Source organism: Gekko japonicus, unplaced genomic scaffold, assembly GCF_001447785.1.
Source record: "Gekko japonicus isolate JY-2015 unplaced genomic scaffold, Gekko_japonicus_V1.1 scaffold125, whole genome shotgun sequence".
In the NCBI taxonomy this organism is placed as follows: Eukaryota; Metazoa; Chordata; class Lepidosauria; order Squamata; family Gekkonidae; genus Gekko; species Gekko japonicus.
This window is the reverse complement of record NW_015165834.1, coordinates 1,418,892-1,438,947: the sequence shown is the minus strand read 5'-3', so window position 1 is coordinate 1,438,947 and position 20,056 is coordinate 1,418,892. Positions and strand designations below refer to the sequence as shown.

General features: G+C 44.1%; 1 protein-coding gene across 7 annotated transcripts in view; it reads right to left on the bottom strand.

The window, feature by feature from the left end:
* Nucleotides 1-20,056, bottom strand: part of STAU1 (staufen double-stranded RNA binding protein 1) — a 43,975-nt gene that overhangs the window by 17,247 nt on the left and 6,672 nt on the right. For 4 of the 7 annotated variants that reach the window (XM_015410914.1, XM_015410918.1, XM_015410919.1 and 1 more), the window contains exons 2-7: nucleotides 16,059-16,129; nucleotides 11,099-11,376; nucleotides 9,454-9,578; nucleotides 8,478-8,634; nucleotides 4,510-4,648; nucleotides 2,922-3,087 (exon numbers count right to left, since the gene is read on the bottom strand). In XM_015410914.1, the coding sequence (XP_015266400.1) occupies nucleotides 2,922-3,087; nucleotides 4,510-4,648; nucleotides 8,478-8,634; nucleotides 9,454-9,578; nucleotides 11,099-11,303 (792 nt within the window). In that variant the 5' untranslated portion in view covers nucleotides 11,304-11,376; nucleotides 16,059-16,129. The remainder of the gene's footprint in view (nucleotides 1-2,921; nucleotides 3,088-4,509; nucleotides 4,649-8,477; nucleotides 8,635-9,453; nucleotides 9,579-11,098; nucleotides 11,377-16,058; nucleotides 16,130-20,056) is intronic. The other 3 variants (XM_015410915.1, XM_015410916.1, XM_015410917.1) reach the window with 3 other exon arrangements.

Here is a 20,056-nt window from a genome sequence, read left to right as displayed (position 1 = left end):
TACAGTAAGAGTTGTGCAACAGTGGAATCAGCTGCCTCGGGAGGTGGTGAGCTCCCCCTCACTGGCAGTCTCTAAGCAGTGGCTGGATGAACACTTGTCAGGGATGCTGTAGGCTGATCCTGCAGTGAGCAGGGGGTTAGACTAGATGGCCTGCGTGGCCCCTTCCAACTCTGTGATTCTCTGATTCTATAATGAGAGGCTTCAGTTATTAACAGCTCAGGAACTCTGTAAACATACAGAATGACATTTAATTTTGTTTTTTTTTAAAAAAAATCAGATATTTAACATTCTGTGTGAACTATTTTTGGTGGCGCCCGTTTAGAGCGGATTCAAATACACAAACTTCTATTCATTCGTCGAGCAAAACAAGTTTTTTTAAAAGACCCCACTAACACCATGCACACACAGGAGTCTGAACCCACACATGCCTCACTACTAATTCACAGTCAGTGGCTCATATGGTGATGAGCTGGGTTATGAGGAAATATCAATGCATGCTGAGAAGCCTTCCAGCTACAGTATCCAAGGGAAATAAACATATGGTATAGTGCTATGCAGTACATGCATCATCCCCTCCTTTAAATTACCATCATGCAACATCAGTCAACTGCAGCCAACTGGAGACAAGACAGAAGAGAATGGCAGGAGAATCAAAATAGATGGCTGTTCACCTATAGTTTTGCTAATAAAAAGGCTGTACTTTTTTCTTCTGCACTATACCCAATAAAAAACCTGCAGGCTCCGATTAGTACTTGTGCCTGGTCTTTATATTCTGAATTACTACAAATCTTTTTTGAGGGGGTGGGTGGGGGTGGGGGGCATTCTTTTGTACCAATAAGTGTTTGGTGCGACTTAAAATCTACTTTGCCCCAATGGCATCTAATCCAAAGTCTACAACATCTTCTAGCCTTCGTTTTAAGACTTACAGATCTGGCTGCCTGATGAAGAATTCGAGGGAAACTCCAAGGTTTGATCACTGCTTTAAGACTTTTGGGTTGGGCCTAATAAAAGGCACTGCCGTTTTACGGACAAACAGACCAACATGGCTACAGGCAATCTTCAGCAATTCTTTAGATTCTCATTTTACTGTCAACAGGAAAACAGGAGGAGGAGGAGACTGAAGATGAAATGGAAAACTTAAAACATCAAGGTTTTGAGAAGTGCCTGTCCAGCCATAACTTGGGGTAAGAGAATATGGTTTGCATACAAAGTCCAAGGTTCTGACCTCTAGTTAAAAGGATTTCCAATAGCGATGTTGGGAAAGTGCTACGCCCAAGGCCTTGGAGCTGCTGCTGGTCAAGGTAAACAGCAGCAGGTCAAACATCTCTGGCAGATTCAAAAGCAAGGCCAAAATTAAGCCATTAAAAATCCAGTTCCTCTCTCAGACGCGAGTGAGCGATGCCAGCGATTCAGTTCTGCTGCTAGTGAGCGGCATTATCCTTCACACAACCCCACTATATGGGTGAAACTGAACTCCCTGTGAAAGTGATTGAAATACACCCCCCCCCCCCCCCCCGAAACAAGCACTGGACTTTGGCTATGAGAATTCTGCAGATCGTGATGACTGCAAATGCGGCATCACTTAAACACGTCCTACAGGAAAACTGGTCCTCACACAACATTTTCTCAGAGCTCCAACCTTGGATATTAGGAACTGCATCATTACAGATGCACCTTAAGTGTCCTCCTCATGACTCCAAAATGAGTTAGAGAAGACTAACTGGTGACCAAAATTTAGGTTTTAAATATGCCTCAGATACAAAAATTGAACTCTGCGCGTAGTAAAGTTCTGGGTAGACCCACTGAGTCTCTCTTCTAGATTGATTACGATTTTCCCGAGGTAATGCAGTTAAGCTATGCAGTAACTTGGGCACCACCAGAAGGCACATGCTATATTTGTGGATGGCCTGGGATTAATTGGAAAGCAGATCTGTCTTCCGGTGGAGCAAGGAAGAGAGCAAGCAATAGTGGAAGAGGCCAAAAATATGGCTGTTCCTCCCTAGTTCTGTAAAATAAAGGCAAAGGTAAAGGTTCCCTTGCTCGAAAGCCAGTCGAATCCGACTCTAGGGTTGTGGTGCTCATCTCCGTTTCAAAGCCGAAAAGCCAGCGCTGTCTGAAGACGTTTCCGTGGACATGTGGTCGGCATGACTAAACACCAAGCGCACGGAACGCTGTTACCTTCCCACCGAAGTGGTACCTATTTATCTACTTGCAATTTCTTGCTTTCGAACTGCTAGGTTGGCAGGAGCTGGAACTAGAGATGGGAGCTCACTCCGTCATGCGGCACACTCGGGTCCCGAACTGCTGAACTACTGATCTTCCACAGCCTGCAGTTCAGCGTCTTAACCACTTGAGCCAACGCAGCTCCAAGTTCTGAAAAATAGCAGGGGTCTAACTGCAGCCCATAGGGAATACCATTATTTACTGAAAAGTGGTGTTTTAGACTACTGATATTGTGGCTAACCAGATTTTGCCATAGAGTATGAATTCATATTAAGTAACTGCAGCCAAACTACTCTGACCACCAGTCCCGCAATAAAACAACTTCATCCCTACCAACTCCCACCTTACTGCCTGCGGGCTGTTCCGCCAGCAGCTTGTATACACATTGCTGAGTACCACCTTCAATGCAATTAATGCCATGGCTGCACAGACCTCCAGTTAGCTGCAAGTACTCTCTAAGCGGCAGTGTTAGAAGATTTTATAAGAGCAAAAGCAGAGAATCTGCCATAGAACATAAAGCAAGGGCTGAGCACCAGCTAACCTAGATTTCAAAGGTACGAAAAATAAATGTGATCACACGTGCAAGAAGCCTAAAGCCACAGCATTTGTCCACATCTAGCAAGCAAAGAGCAGAGGCGGTCAACAATCTGCAAAGTACACAGACAGGTGGAGGCTGGAGAATGCGCCAGACATCCTACCTCGGGTTTCTCAGGCAGGGGCTCGTTTTGCAGGACTTTCAGTGCTTTAGCAGCTGCGTCATGCTTCGCAGCCTGTCTTGTTCTACCTTTCCCGCGAAACTGCTGTCCCCCAATAGAGAGCTCTACTTCATAGAGCCAGGGTCCCACAGGAAATGGATAGAAGTACCTAAAAAACAGAAAGACATGACATTTCAGGGTTTGGGTGAAAAACGGGGATTATCTTGCCAGTAGCAAAAGCTCAAACGAGGCTCTAAAAATGGAAAGCCAATACTGAACACCAGAGGCTCACTGCTAGCCCTTACTGTGTGATTTCGTAGCACTTTTGGTGCCTACACTGTACGACCAGAAATGTTAAGACTAAAATCCAGAAGCACGGAGTAGCAGCAACAAATTAAAAGCTTATCTAAACTCAAATCAGCAGGTTTCTCCAGCCTATGGCTATTTTCCACATTCCGCTTTTTAAAAAGAACATTGTATGCACATGTCTAAAATATATCTGCCCGCTCTGTTTAAGCCAACCAGCCCTAAGGAAGGAGAGCGACAGTTATGTGAAGAGCGCCAATAATGCACAGGACTGCATGTCAGTTTCACTTGCCAGGTTTTTGCATGTCAAGATTTTTACACAGAACTTTTCCTGGAGGTTGTTGTGCTGCAGAGGAAAAGACGGGAGAGCAGGAAAGTTATTGTACAGCTCTGCTCAGTGTCTGCATTTCTGTGCCCCGTGCATTTATCACAAATGCAGAAGGCATGTAACCTCTGTTTTTGCCCACATCCTAGCTTTCTAGCACAATGATACCCACTTCATGGCTCTTCTAAACACTGTGTCTCAATGTGGCACCTGCCCCATGTTTCAGGGAAGTGGGCAAGGCCATGCCCTCATGGGGCTTTTGGCAGGCGGTTGGTCTCCACCTTCAAATAGCTGCCACCAGAGGAACAGGGGATTGGATAGCTCCATGGAGACTCAAGGGGACGGGACAGGTCCATGGAGGGTAGACCTACCAGTGGCTACTAACCATGGCGACCGAGGGGAACCTCCACATTCAGAGGCAGTCAACCTCTGAAATCCCAGAGCCAGGAGACAACAGGAGGGGAAGGCCTCGGCCTCTATGCCCTGCTGTTGGCCCACCAGAGGAACTGGTTGGCCACTATGTGGGATAGGATGCTGGACGAGATGGACCACTGGGTCTGATCCTCCCTGAGCTGCAGGCCTCATGCCAGGGATGGAAGTACATGTGGCTCTTTTGGGTGATGGTAACTACAAACGTGGCTCTCCATGAGCCAATCAGACTTTCTTCTTTGCATCCTACGCCCCAAAACCCAGGACACTCTAAAGGCTTGTCAGTTCATTCATTCATTTTCACCTTTACTACAGAGTCTTTAGGGGAAGCAGAACAGGGTTTTTACAGACGCCATATTGCCCGAGATACTGGAGAACGTTTCAAGCCGTTTGCACCTAACCTTTCCATGCAGGTTATTTATAAAGCTTTCTTGTTCCAAGAGAAAGCTGGGAGTATTTCTTGAGGACCCCCCCCCCCCAACTGTGAAGCCCAGACTTCATTAAAGGAGACAGAATCACTGCAGAACCTACCTTTGGGGATAAGCACCACCTCTCATACTATAGTTGTAGGAGGATCTCATCTCCGTGTAAGGATCTATAGGCTTGTACATAGGTTTCTTTCCCAGCTTCATACAAAGCGCGTTCAGCTCCACTGTGGGGGTTACACTATCTAAAGAAAAGAGGATAGGGCAACTGTTAATGCAGAGGGTTTAAGAGAACCATATTGTACCCTGAACGTTCATCCCCCTTGACAGTCAAAGGCATCAGGACACACATGAGAAGCATCAAGTAGAGCAAACAAAAACATTCGTGTACTGAGTGATCACAGAAAGCAATGCTGCAGAATCATGAGTCTGACTATTAGAAGTATTTGTTAGTTAATTCACGGAAGCCAAGTATGTGCAAACAGCCCCCTGAAGAACTTACATTTTTTTGCTGCAACATATAGCTCGATTTGCATCTGCAAGAAGGTATTGAGGTTAACTAGCATTTGACAGGAAAGCCGTTACCGTATATGCAGAAAGCGAAAAGGCAAGCACGAAGCAGACACGCTGTTCAAACTGGGAGGTGCCAGTTAAGGTGGTCTGCATTGCATCTGCTCGGTTGATTAACTGATTGATTGCCATCAGGTCACAACCAGAGGTCATTTCGGGGGGGGGGAACGTGGGGGATCGCAGTTCCCCCGAGTGAGGTGCAGGGGGGCGGGGCACATGATGAAGCCCCGCCCCCTGCTTCCGGCCGCCCCGCTTCCAGCCCTCATTCAGCCAGGAGGAAGCAGGAGAAGAGGGAGGGTAAGTTGCTTCCTCCCCGCCTCTCCCCACCCCTGCCTGCCTGGGGCCAGGGAGGGCCTTGGCGGGGCTTCCTTGCACTCCCGCTGGCCTTGCAGGTCCACCGCCGGGCCCCTGATGTCAGGGGGTGTGGCATATGCTAATGAGTTATGCTAATGAGTTTCCCTAGCTCCTTTTCTACGAAGTGACCCCTGGTCACAACCAACCTATGGTGACCCTGTAGGGCTCTGAAGGCAAGGAAAGCTCAGAGGGGGTTTTGCCACTGCCGCCTCCTGTGTAGCGACCCCTGGTCTTCCTTGCTGGTCTCCCATCCAAATACTGGCCAAGGCCGACCCTGTTTAGCTTCTGAGATCTGATGAGATCGGGCTAGCCTGGGCTATCCAGGTCAGGGCGCTTGGTTTAATATCACTGTCTTTGCCCCACTCCCCCTCGAGCTCCCATATTGCTGGCGCTAGTCTTTTGCATCCTGCGTTTGCTGCACTGCCAGCCAACTCTCTCTCATTTGCCTATGGGCCTCGTACAATGCAAAACCTTCCTCCTAGAAGGTTACAACCGGTGGCCACGATGTGAAGGGCTATGGATTCTCTAGCTATGTACATCAGAGTGTACACACTGGCTTTGCACAGCATGTTTCAAAACCATACGCACTACTGACAGTCAGAGAACCCCAAGGAGACTCCACTCCAGAGGGAGGAAAAAACACGCTCCCACCTTGGGACTCGCCTGGCCCCTATGTTCCCTCTGGGAACCAGGCCAAGGCATTACTATTTACACAAATAACTAAGGGGTTCCCTCCCTTAGGACTATTTTATTCATATCCATATCATTTTAGACTGCTCTGTCTGTTGTAGGCGCTTTTTTGTGCCCTGGCTCCTCTTGTTTTGATTGCCGTATTTCTATTCTGCTGGCTTGGCTTGCTTTATTGACTGGTTTTATTGTCCTAACTGGTTTTGTTCTGCTGTTTTAGCCACAAGCTGCTTTCAGCGGGTCCGAAGAGGCAGCATGCAAATTTCCTGAAATAAACAAATAACTCCCCACCCAGAGCTTCTGTACATGCAGAAAATACTTCAGAAAACGTGAGACCCTCAAGAACCACACCAAATTGACTTCGGACTGATTTTTGCCATGATTTAATACAACACTGCTTATTTGATGTTTTCAGAGCTTTCAAAGAAAGAAGAAGAAGGAGAGATTGGATTTATACCCGGCCCTTCACGACCCAAAGGAGTCTCAGAGCGGCTTACAAACTCCTTTCCCTTCCCCTCCCCACAAGAGACACCCTGAGAGGGAGGTGGGGCTGAGAGAGCTCTGACAGAAACTGCTCTTTTTCAAGAACAGCCATGACAGAACTATGGCTGTTGGTGATTTAATGCTCACTTGTATACTGTTGCTTCCATCTGTGGAAAACGTAGCGGTTACGATGCTGGAGTAGGATCTAGAACAGGGGTCCCCAACCTTTTTGAGCTTGCGGGCACCTTTGGAATTCTGGCACAGGGCACAATCACAAAATGGCCATTGAAGTAGGCGGAGCAAAATTATGTGCAGCTCTCATAGTACATCTTCAACATTTCAGGCAGAAGCTGTTTAAAAGGATGCCTTTCCATCTGCACAGCCCATCAGAAGCCCCAGTGGGGGAAAAGCTCGACCTAACCCCACCCCCTTCTAAAAGCACTCGGAAGGTGTCTGGAAAGGAGTCAATGGGCGCCATGGTGAACACAGCATCACGCTGGGGACCCCTGATCTAGTGGGACGAGGACGTAGTAACTACTTCATAGACCGGTGCTGCCACTGCAATTTTATGGTTGGTGTTACTCTGACCTTTGTTTTAAAATGAGATGTTACTGTTTCATTATGGTTTTTATTGCCTTCGTGTGGTTTTACGATCGCTGCTAGTTACATTTTTTGGCTCGTATCCTATGAAAAGTCAACGGAACACAGTTTTCCCACAGTCCTCTCTCTCCCTCCGCGGCTGCACTCAGTCACTGGAAAGAGGATTACTGAGGTTGCGGGACCCACATGGACAAGCAACCACGCAGGCGGAAGGGCTGTAGTGGAGCCTGCAAAAAGGATGAAGTTTGGCCTCTTCTACACTCAGTGTCCCTTCCATTATCGCTTCACAGGATACAAGCCACAGCGGCGGTTTTTATGCTAATGTTTTACCCGGGTGCGTTTTACTCTGTAAACATCTTGGGTGACAACTGAAACAAAAGGCAAAGTAGAGTTTATTAATCTGGCCCATTGGCCTAAATTGGGAGCCTCCATCTTTGAACAAAATGGCTTCTTTGTGAATGGATTTTTCCTTTAAATTCTGAGTCTCTCGACTTTATTGTCTGGAAGACTGTGCAGGATTATTGATTCACTAAATATAAAAATGCACGCATCATTTCAGACATTGAAAACAGAAGTGGCAACAGGTTTCAGGAGCAAAGCTACATTATGCTCATGTAACGTAACTGCTGTTTCTCCCCACTTCCAGCTAATTCGTGGGCTCCTTCTCAGTTTCACATCTGCTAACTGGAAACTAGGGGGGGGGGGAGGCAGAGGACAGTGCAGGATCAGGCCCAATGGCAAGTAAATCCTCAAACAGAAGCATTCTGGGGGCTAGAGCCCCTACCACAAAGGGTTTGGTGTTCAAAGAAATCACAGGGTCTGCAAAGTGCTTCCTCACAACTGTACAGAGAACATCTGTTGACACTATAGCTTCCCTTAAGCACGTATCCATTCAGGCAGGATGCAATACTTCTGGCTGCTGGGTCACCGATGATCACCAGAAGGTATGAGCAGCAACTGCCGAATGAGGCTATAACTTGTTTCTCAAGCCTTGAAATACAGGGTACACTAGCAATATCTATACACACGAATAACCATGAGATGGGCACTCAGATCACTTAACATCACGTCAATGTTTTCCAGCCGATGTCATTCACACCCTCACTTGAGAGCCACTGAGTGTTGGAGAGGTCCAGCAGCGAACGTTACTGGGCGAGTCAGCCCTTAGACGGCCAGTGGCCCACTCTATATTGAACTGTCATTATTGTTTGCCTCCTTTCTCCCCCACAGTTGCCGAAAACGCTTTCTATCAGACTTCCAAACTCCTTTCTGTCTACAGCAATTCATTTAGAGCTAGAGCTTCTCTGGATTTTCACAGCAGACACCCCGACACAATGGAGCCCAGTGCTAGCCAATTCTAAGTCCGCCGCAGCCACATACCTGGGTTCTTTCCTTCATTACGTGATGGGCGAGCTGTAGGTTTAGGAAACCTCGTCCCTTCCAAAGCTTTGGCAGCAGCTGCGTGTTGAGCTTTTTTAATACTAGTTCCTTCAGCTTCCCAGTGCTGGTCCCCAAGAGTCAGCTGCACTGTAAACACCTAGGAAGGAGAAGGAAATCTTCATAGGGACAACCTCCTAAAAGGCTGAGGTGCTCGGCCTACGGTCGCAAGGCCAGCCCTGCAACAACAGGCATAAATACAATGGATTGGATCCAGTGGAAGATCTCTGTAGATTTCAGGGGTGTGTGTTTCACTGATTTCACCCCTCCTCCTGCAGCTGACCTCTGACCACCCTGTTCTATTCCTGAGAGTTCCCCACCCACCCGACCAACATTTAAGGGGATTTCACTCTGCAGAAGGGGGGGGGGCAGAGAAGCAGAGCCTCCAAGATAGAATCCCTTCCATCCCTGGAAATTCTCCATGGTATCCAATCTAACGTTCTGGTGACTTTGTAGCTATGCAAGCCATGGCTGTGATAATGACATTAGGTGGAATAACCTGCATTTCAAATGTTTATCCTGCCCTGGTGAATGACTTGGGAGGCAGGTGATCGCAGCATTCCAGGATCACAATCTGAAAGCGGAACAGGGAACAGCCCCATGCGACTTCTGAGGCCTCTCCTCCTTATTGAAAGATCTTTATGCAAACCAAAGAGCTGCCTGCTAATCCACACAATTTTAAGTAGCTCCAAGCTAAAGATTAAAATCTGGAGTGGCCCCCAATATGCAGGCCGAAGTGCTTGGGCACGATCAAGTCTTTCGCAGCCTGGCTGTCAGCGGCGAAAGAAATACAACATTCAAGCGAGAAGTGGAGTCCACATCATATTCATTTTGCCTCAGTAACTTCTTGCAGCGCTTTTGGTATAAATGTGGTCTCCTCCTTTTCGTATGAACATGGGAGAAAAGCGGCAATAGTTACCTTTGAGTGAGCTGGACCCTGCTCGCTCAAAAGCTTATACTCAGGCTGAATCTTGTTGAAACGGGCTAACTCATTCACAAGACACATTGGGGTTTTCTCTTTGGGGTTTGCCATGTTAGAAGGAACTGAAAGGCAAGAGAAAACAGCTACTTTAGCATGTGGAAATAAAACTGATTAGTGACAGATCAAGAACTCGCCTCTTTAGGGCAGCTTTGAGAGGAGCTTAAATTGAAAGCTGGAACATACTGTACAGACACGCTGACGGATCATATTAATCAGAATCCCATAAAAGATGCCCAACACGTTTACTTTGTGGCAGAAGTAAAGCGGTTTCAGAAGATCAGCTCACTTTGATGCCCAGAGTGCCAGAAAGGATTAACATTGTGATCAGAGCGAATATTACAGTTGCAAGAATTGGCCAGTAGGAACAATCCACCTAACTTACCCTGCAAGGAAACCTCTACCACGATACCAGCATTCTTGCTTTGATGTTTAAAGGCTGTGGCTCCATGTCTGGCCAACAGAGGATGCTCTGTTCAGACGTTCTCTAAGCATTCATTACTAAGCCTTGACTGGAAAGGGTTGGGGGGGGGGCTCAGTCCTAATGTGAGAGCTCTGCTACCCCTTTGAGTATTCAGCTGCTCTGCATTTCTCCGTATTCTTCATTACCTACTTGAGGCTCTTTTTTTTAAATCACACAATAAAGATCCAGATCTCATGGTTCATCCCTTCTGCTTCTAATCTGACTCCAAGATATAAAAAAGTCCATGTGAATAACCAATAACCCATAAATAACTGGATTTAATAATGATATATTAATATAATAATATGTAAATAACCTATAACCACGACATAGTGCATAAATCAGTTCCAAATAATGCATGCGACTCCTTGAAGTAGTCTTTGCCAAATTTCACAGCTAGCAATATAACGCAATCATGCTAAATCTGTTGGATTCCAAATAATGACTGCTTATAGGAGCCGCATGCATTATCTAAGGCAGGGGTGTCAAACTCATTTGTTATGAGGGCCAGATCTTACATAAATAAAACTTTGTTGGGCTAGGTCATGTGTGTCATAAAATGTAATGCCAGGTAGAAGAGATATAAACTTTGTAACAGACACAAACTTAAAGGGTTTTTTTTTACTTAAAATAAAAACATGTTTAAAATATTAGCACTCTTGCAATAGTTTGTTTATTTAACAGTGTCTGATAACTGACACATCTTACTCTGAATTATTACATCAAAATGTCTGTGCTGTTGCAATCCTGAGTATGCTGTGTGTATCTGCAAGCTGCAGACCTACAATGACGCAGTAGCAGCAGAACTGGAAGAAGAAGCAGAAGATAGCCAGTTCCACGGAGGGCCTGACAGAAGCCCTCTGGGGGCCTCATCCGGCCCCCGGGCCGCATGTTTGACACCCCTGATCTAAGGGCTTTTACATTGCAAGAGGCTTTTACATTTCAAGTTTTGGAAGTTGGCAAGTACTATTTTAAGGAGCCACAATCATTACTTGTTCTGTTTATAAGCACGACCAGCATGCTAATCTGCAGCATTTTTGTTACAATATCTGACACATGTTTTGAAGAAAAGTTTTGCATTAACCACCGCAGACACACAGCAAGAACACTTTTCGGGCTTACCTGCAGCTACACTGGTAGATGTAACAGATGCAGAGGGTAAAGCAGAATTTTGAAGAGGTCTACCTGCATTTTCTGAGGGCAGAGAACTAGCGGGAGAAGGAATACTCAAGGGCTGTGCAAGAGATTGATTCTTGTTTAGTATTTGGGTGCCGGACAGGCCAGCAGTTGTGTTCTGGATTTGAACTTGAGACATGTTGACTTCCATCAAAAAGCAAATCACTGCGGGTAAACTTGGCTTTGAATGCAGGTTATTTCTGTACAAGAGCTTGAATTTCTACCTTAGAAAGAAAAGAAAGGCCATTAAATATTTGCTTCTCCCTCCTTTCCAGATAACTATAGCCAGTGGGCAGTGTTCCCTCTAAGCTGAGTAAGTGTGAGCTAGCTCACCGTTTTTTAGCCTCGGACTCACACATTTTTGTCTTAGCTCGGGAAGGATGGCTCCAGAGCAAACGAATTTATGCAGTAGCCAAATCGCTTGCTCACAACTTTAATACCAGTAGCTCACAAAGTAGGATTTTTGCTTACAAGACTCGACAGCTTAGAGGGAGCATTGGCAGCGGGATCTCCATTTCTACGTTCTGTCACATTTCAACTATATGGAACTTATGATCGAACACATGCAACTCAATTAAAGACAGCAACACCATGTAGAGGCTGACATTTCTATTGCCTTATCAGTACAATCCAGTGTCTTTGAACCAGTCAGTAAATCCACTTATAATACTGATCCCAAACCACTCATGTCTGCAGCCAAGATTTTCTTTAGACTGCATCACTACCTCAGGGAATTAAATTTGTAATTCTCAAACAGGTAAGCATTACAGCTGTTCACAGGGACAACTGCTATGAATATGATTGGAGAAGATATGTGATTTCCTTAAAAAAAAAAAAAAAAGAGGGAGACGTGGGGAAATAATGAACAGGTTGAAACCACCACAGTAGCTGGTTGCTTTCAAAGCTTAATTTTAAAACTGGCCACTGATCCCAAGAACAAAGGATTTATTTCTATACAACATGCTTAAAATCTTGTGAACATCAAGACCAGCTGCTTCATGGTAAATACATAATGCTATTCATGCAGAGGGACCCCTGTTCACATTCTGTATAAAATGAATGCTCCATGTGTGCAGCAGGATATCCCCGTGGGTACCACAAAGATCTTCCTTTCATTTAGAACAGGAATCGTGGAAGGGGACAAAGAGTGAATCATCTGTATCATATATTCATCCATATCATATATTACTGTTAGAACAGAAGATCAGTGTGTGTTGCACACTTAGATACTATTTATTTACACTGCCAAAGGTGATGGGTACCAAGGAAAAGTTGTGACCGGCTACAGACGACACCTTGTTTCCTGTGCCTTCTTATAGAAGCTTTAAAAACTTTTCACACATACAAAGCTAGACGATACAAGTTTCCAGCTTTGAAAAAGGAGCAATTACAAATTAGAGTTTGGGGGCTAGTAAAAGCCATTTGCTTAAATATTCTGTGGGCCTCCAAGCGGAAGCCATGACCAGGCCTCTAAATTTAGAAAGGATGTGTCACAGACAAAGATAAGTAAAAACCTTGTACCTCTGGAAATACAAAGGAGGGTATTAGGGAATTTTTTTTTTAAGTGGTGTCCAAAACAAAGGTCAGCCTAGTGTCATAAATACTTGGTTCTTTACCAGTTATACCAGCAGCTCTGCCCCTGTGCTAGCTTAGACTCTGAGTGAAGTGCGGGGTATAAATCCAATCTCTTCCCCCTCCTCCTAAATTATGCACATAAAAATTCCAGCGCTCCAGAAGAGCCTGTTCTGCAGACCTGCAGAGGCCAAACTGCAAACAATTCCGTAGATTTGGAAAGGGGACTGGCACAGGGACCCTCAGGCAGTGTGGAACTCAAGCACTGGGCTGTGCTTTGACCCTGTCTGTGAGCATCAAGAATCAGGAGCTCTGCGTTTTCTTGGGGGGGGGGGGTAAGGACTGTTCATTTCTGGGTCCAATTTCTGAGTTTGTGACTAGGGGATATAAAGACAAAGCGCTTCATTTTCCTAGTTTACTGCAGTGCAAATTCTCCCTTAGCCCAGACCAAAGCACTCTCCCATCATCTGTTAACTTCAATGCTTCCAGGGCCACAGTAACCAACATTATGTGCATTAATGAAGTAATCAACAGCAGTCTTCCACAATCCCCCTCAAATGTTTCCTTTTTATTAGTTGTTGCGTCTATGTTAATGTACTGGGGCAACTCACTATTTTAAGTTTAGGGATTTCCAGTTTGGCAATAACACTTCCTGTAACTCACAATAGTCTGGCTAAGTGCCCCAAGTAGAAGGTCAGTGTTCTGTACAGGTCCAAATGGCTCATTTTAAAAACCAGGAATGCCTCTCCCTGCAAAAGGCATAAACCTACTAAATATCCCAGTAAGGCAACCAACAGGTTGCATGCTTCTGTCCGTGTGCAAGAAAAAAGACAGCCAAGTCTTTAAAGACTGTGTCAGGAGCATGTGGGGAAGGAGACAGCAAGAGCTTCATTAAAGATGTAGCCCCAGAATGGGCAGACTATGGACAAAACTAGAGCCAACTGACTCAAGAGTATCGTTTGGAAAGTTCCTTTCTGAATGCTCAGAGGTAGTTAATTTCTCATGAACAGGAAAAAATGACCGCTCACTAGCAGCCCAACTTGTCTTCCTTCTTGCTTAACAATTACCTGCAGACACAAATCCAGCTAGGTAAATTATAAAATCTAACAGGAATTTCACACCTTCTCCTTTGAGACTGAGCACAGGGTAATAGACTACTTGTACAAAAAGAAACTTGCGAGAAAAAAAGTAAAACCAGACAGGTGAACCCTGTCTGAGCTAACCTGTACTTCTAGCAAAGAAAATGAATGCACTAGCTAGACTGCCTAACAGAAGGCTTCGGCTCTAAAATGGCTGTACATGCATCCCCCCCCCCCCCCCCCCCCCCCCCCCGCTCCACTGCCCTTTCCAGAAAATCTGGGCACATCCCATTATTTCAGCATGCAATTCATGTTTTCCACCTAAAAAGCTATTTGGAATGAGTCACTACTGTACCAGGAGCACTGAGTCACCTGGAGGCAACAAGGCAAAGCCTGATTCTCAGATGAATATTGACTTCAGTTTAATGCACTTTTCCATGGACATCTGTTAGAATCAGCATACACAGATCTATAATCTGGACAATAGTGTCCACCATTTAGAAAAATATTGCTTCTATATCTGTACAAGTTCTGAAAAACACCATTTTATACAGATTTAATATGTAGGGGGTTAGTAAAGTTTTCAGTCAAGTTATTTTCCCTTTAGTATGCATCCTTATTGTTTTACACACACACACAGAGAGAGAGAGAGAGAGAGAGAGAGAGAGAGAGAGAGAGAGAGAGAGAGAGAGAGAGATGCACACTGTCTCTCTCTCTATATATATATATGAATGAGAGAGGCTCAACAAATCACGAGGCAGCCTAGAAATCTGCACTGTGGCATCTAGTACTTTCAGCATTTATATTATTGTAATATCTCTTGGCAATCCTCAGAAGTGCAAAGGTATTTTGTCATTCTGCAATATGTCTTGTTTTATGGTATGTGCATGAAGCTCTTTGTTATTACTTGTCGATATGTTTAAAACTTTGTGTTTATTTTTAATAGCTGAATTGTCCCTGATAAAATCTTTAAGATGCTATCCAGTAGGACTGCCAGCATACAAGCAATCCCATCCTGGTTCCAAGCAAAGCATAAAGAAAGCAAAGCTGCTCTTTGCTCATCCCCACCTGCATTTCATGCTTCTTTGCATGCTCACTTTACACCATTTGATGGTGATGCATGAATTCATTTCCTAACCAGTTGCTTTCTATTCTGGCTCCAGCATTCAATCAAATGGTTTTTTAAAAAGCAGTAATGGAATTGTGACAAACTGGGGAGAAGTCAGTTTGGGATTAGAGTTCAGCTTTTTGCTCTGGGGAGGACAACCAGCATTGCCCCATATATAATTGTATATAAGAACACTTTTGTCATAGCTTTAATAAAAATTACGAGACACTGTGAAGATCAGGTTTTGTGATAGAAATAATTAAAAAATATGGTCGTAAAAATACAGCACCCGGAAACTGAAAAGGAGTCGGGCTCCTAAAGCCATAGAACTTTTGTCAAGGCCTGTATATGCCACACACTCATTCCAAACACAGTTCTATCGTTTAATTTGAACTGAAACACATACCAGGACAGTTCCACGGTATATAATTAGACTCTGCCAAAGAAACTGAGCTGCCAAATATACCCGAAAATTGCCTACAGCTTTTCTTCCTCTCACTACCCTCCAATACTTAAGGAAGACCATCATAGTCAAGGCTGCAGATGTTAGTAGTAGCATTCCAGTTAGGTTAAGATCCTCTCATCCTTGTCTACGAAATACTGACTCAACAGATTCAAGGATGTTTCTGACAGGAATGAGGCTGGGAGAGCAAAGCTGGGTAAGAGGACTGGGGGGCAAGGACACAGGAACTATGGACAGTACAGAGACCAGAGAATGGCTGCCTGAAAGAAGACAGAGTCAGGCAAAGGGCTGGAAAGGAAGGACAAGAAAGAAGGGAATAAGGGCATAAAAGAACTGGCCATATCCATGGATGGAAGACTGTGGACTGGACATCATGTGTCACTACCACGGAGTGGAGGGAAGAACTAGTTTTGGAGCTCAGAGGACTATGGTCCTTAGGAGACTGAAGTGTGGGTGAAGAAGGGCGAAGCAGTCAATCATTTCACACATTTAAATCAACAAGCCAGATGTCACATGGAGGTCTTCAGTACCTTTTGACCAAGACTGACAATCAGAGCTAGCAATCCTTTGGAAGCAGAATGAAGAGGTTATCACAGGTGGGAATCTACAGGACTCCTGTATGTTAATATCTGTTATTAAAAGGTTTTCTTAGCAATTTACGACCTTCATTACAAGTTTCTGTACCTTTAGATGATTCAGGGACAGTGTACCTTTGGCTTCAGTTCCGAGGGGATTATTTATATGTTGGAGATTGCCTATAACAAAAGGGGGAGAAACAGATCATGTTAGAACGCTGCTTTGAGAAATCAGAACATTGTGTACGTGATCCAAGCAGCTCTTCCTGTTGAGAAAGGAAGGAGGGAGTCCTCCCACACTGACCATCAAAAGGCTATGCCGGGGATCAAGGGACATGCCTGGACAAAAGCCATGCAGAACGGAGCAAAAGAGATTGTTCTTCCAACCCAATATTTCAGTATTCCACAATTCCTATTCATTACTGTCAACAGTCAGGAGCAATAGACAAGTAGGTTCTTAGGCAAAAAAAAATTCAGAGCTTACAGATGAACAGGTAAAACCTGTACTTGTTGTAGATAAAAATATCTTTTGGCCCATTCTAATTTAAGCAACATTCAGTGAGACCAGTGTTCCCTCTAAGCTGAGTTAGTGTGAGCTAGCTCACAGTTTTTTAGCCTCCGGCTCACACTTTTTTGTCTCAGCTCTGGAAGGAGGGCTCCAGAGCAAACAAATTTATGCAGTAGCCAAATTGCTCGCTCACAACTTTAATGCCAGTAGGTCACAAAGTAGAATTTTTGCTCACAAGACTCCACAGCTTAGAGGTAGCATTGAGTGAGACAGGTGTACCATGGGGGATAATCAAGAACGAACACGCATTTTAACTTAAAAAAAAAAACAATTTAGCCAGGAATTCTTAAACATTACATTTGTACCAGGCTAAAGCCTTGCCTCCCCAAGATGCTGACTGAAACAACGTGTTTATACCACATATTGTGGAGCTGGTTAACTGACAATATTTTATGGTTGCTGTTCAGAACTAGCAAGCTGTTGAGCCTGAAGAGAGAGGAAAAGCAAGTCTTGAATTGCTGAAACAAGCCATATAAATATTCTTGCTCAATTTAGAGAGCGGCCTGCCGCCTTAACTATATATTGGTGGTGCCTACCAAAAATTCTTTCTGCCCTTACACGTGTAAGTCTGCACACATCAAGCTAAACCTCACTAGTCTTCCACGTTCATGATGCATGCACAGTGTCCCAAAGCACCCAATCATGCTCATCTCTTCCAATGTTTGGGGCAGGAAGGCTCTACTCAGTCGTCAGCATCTTCCTGTCTGTCTGTTCACAACCCCTTCAACCATCACACAAAACAATACCCCTGGATAGTTTCCGTGAATGCAAAGGAAGTCTGGCTGGGGCCTGAGTATCATTCCTATTCTGTGTGATTATAGAAAGGACCAGGATAGAATGGAAGGCTGCCCAAGCAAACCCCGATTAGATCACACTGATACGCAACTCTGGAAACATCCGACAAATTAGGCATACAACCTCCCCCTTATGCAACACAAAAGCACAGTGCTGAGACAGGTGGGCAGATTGGAGATTTTATGGAGCTGCAAGGAGAATCAAGTGAAGCAAGACACAGATGCGGAAACATGACAAACATCACAAGACTTGATGCCTGGATTTCCAAACACAGTAGAGCTACTGGGGAATAATCTGACAGCTTTGTTCATCCAAGCAAAGCCTTCTGAAGGTGCCATCTTGTAAATGGGTAAGACAGGCAACTGCCTGCATGTGGCCTCTCTGTGGTGGCTTCCACCTTGTAGAACAGCCTGCTGGAGGTCAAGAACATTCCCATCCTTTTAGCATTCTACCGAATGTGCAAAACTTAAATATTCAGAAGGAGGGCCTGTGGCTCAGTACTAGAGCATCTGCTTGGCATGCAGAAGGCCCCCAGATCCAATTCTCAGCATCAGTTAAAGGATCTTGTCCCCAGGGTCTCAGGCCTTTTGCCTGAGACCCTGGAGAGCCACTGCCAGCCTGAGTAGACAATATTGATTTTGATGGACCAAGGGTCTGATTCGGTATACGGCAGTTTCATGTGCATTCATGACATTTTCTTAAAGGGATTAGAACTGTAATAGAATGGAACAGTCCAGGAGGGTGCCTTCATAACTGAACTGAATGCATTTGTAGATAGCATCTTGTTTTCACAGCATTGCCTTCTATATTTGCAATTCCACTTTCTGCATTGTTTATAGGATACCTTGGCTTAGACAATGTGATGTTCTCATTGTTTCCTAACTCCAGAACTATTGAATTGTTAGTTGTTTGTCTTATGGTGCCGGACTGCAGTTTCATATTCTGTAATCTGCCTTGAGTCTTAGCGAGAAAGGCAGGCTATGAAGTAAATAAAGAAAAATAAAAATCAAATTGTCCAATGGAAGAACACTGAAAAACTCCTATGATTTTTTTTTCTTTTTAGAATGAGTGAAGTGTTTAAAATAAGGTTTTTTTCAAAATTTGTGGTATGAGAAATATGTAAGTCTTGGACATGATCAATATGCTACAATGTGTTTAACAATATTAAACAGTAGGGACGGGCATGAAACACAAAAAAAAGTGGTTTGGTTTAAGGCAATCCCCGAATTGAACCCCAAACTGAACTGGCCCAAAACGGCCCCACCCAAACTGAGCCGGTTCAGAGAGTCCCCTTTCTCCTGGCCACATTGAGACTTTAAAGGGGGGGAGCAAAACCAAAGGGTTAAATGGCTGCCAGCCAGCCATTTAAACCTAACGGCTGACTGGTGGATCCTGCACCACTTCGATGTCACATTTAAATGGCTGGCCCCAAACACCTGAACTGAAGTCCAGGAAATGTTAGGAGAAGGTGCCTTCCCTGATCATCAGTTTTGGAACTCCTAACCAGCCCAAATTCCCTATTAAACAGTTCAGCATTTTCAGTGCTATAAAGTTTAGCTTGATATCCAAATATGCTGGTAGTCTTATCACTTGTGACTGTACTTCTGCCCTAACAATATAGTTACTATAGAATTTATTTTCTACTTTCAACTTTTTTCTTCCTGCTCCCTCAAATGTCAAAAAATAAGATAATTTTAAATTTTTATGGTTATGCCAATCAGGTACATTGTACTGCTTTGTTAGCCGCTCTGAGCCTGTTCGCAGGATGGGCGGCGTATAAATATAATAAATATAATAAATAAAAAAATAAGGTACAGCATTTTGCAACTCTCTCTCAAGAATTGCCTATATTTGTGATTTTTTCTTACAGGAAATCAAGAGATCTATAAACATGAACAGATTTAGACAACATAAGATGCATCATTTAAAACCACACAAAATTGTAGTATTTGGCATATTTAAGGGATTTAAAATATGCCAAACAGTACAATTTTATACAGTTACAAATGATGCTGTTGTTAAAACAATAAAATAAAGTTTACTTTTGATAAGAAGGTCTTCCATACATTTCTTTTACCTAAAATTTCTGCTTTTTCCAATTAAGCCCCCCTCCCCATGATTTTCTTTTCCTGTTGCTTCAAAGTTTTCAGAACTCTGAAATATCCAGGCATGACTCTGAGCATATCTAACTTGTGGGTCACAGTTTTGGCCCTCAATATAGTGACAATGCCACTATTTTCTTTCTTTATAGCTTGTGCTTCATTTTTAAATGAGACAGACACGAGGTGAGGAGGCAAGACGCAAGAGGCAGCAAGAGGAGATAAATTGAGAGGACCTATGTTGCATACCTGACTTAAAGGTGAGTTCCACGTGTGAATAAAATAAACAAAGCTTATTGATTTATAGGAAAGGGAGAGGACAGCTTGATGAATAGGCAGTTCATTGATTTTTCAAGTGTCAGGCTGCAGCCCATTTCTACCAAAGTCACCAAAAGTGAAAGACGTATTTATCAGATAAATATGAAACTTTTACTGTAGAGTACAGCTTATTCAAAGTCTACTGCCTACTAACGGCAACATTACCAAACATTGCACATTTGGTTCTCAGAAGCTTCTAGTAACATTTTGGCTACACATCTGTTGCTCTGTAATCTCATTTGTTGCTCTCTACAAAGACTTCCCTAGTATATAAAACATAGTTGACAAAATTATACCTGCTGTAATTGGACAAGCTTGCTAAAATGC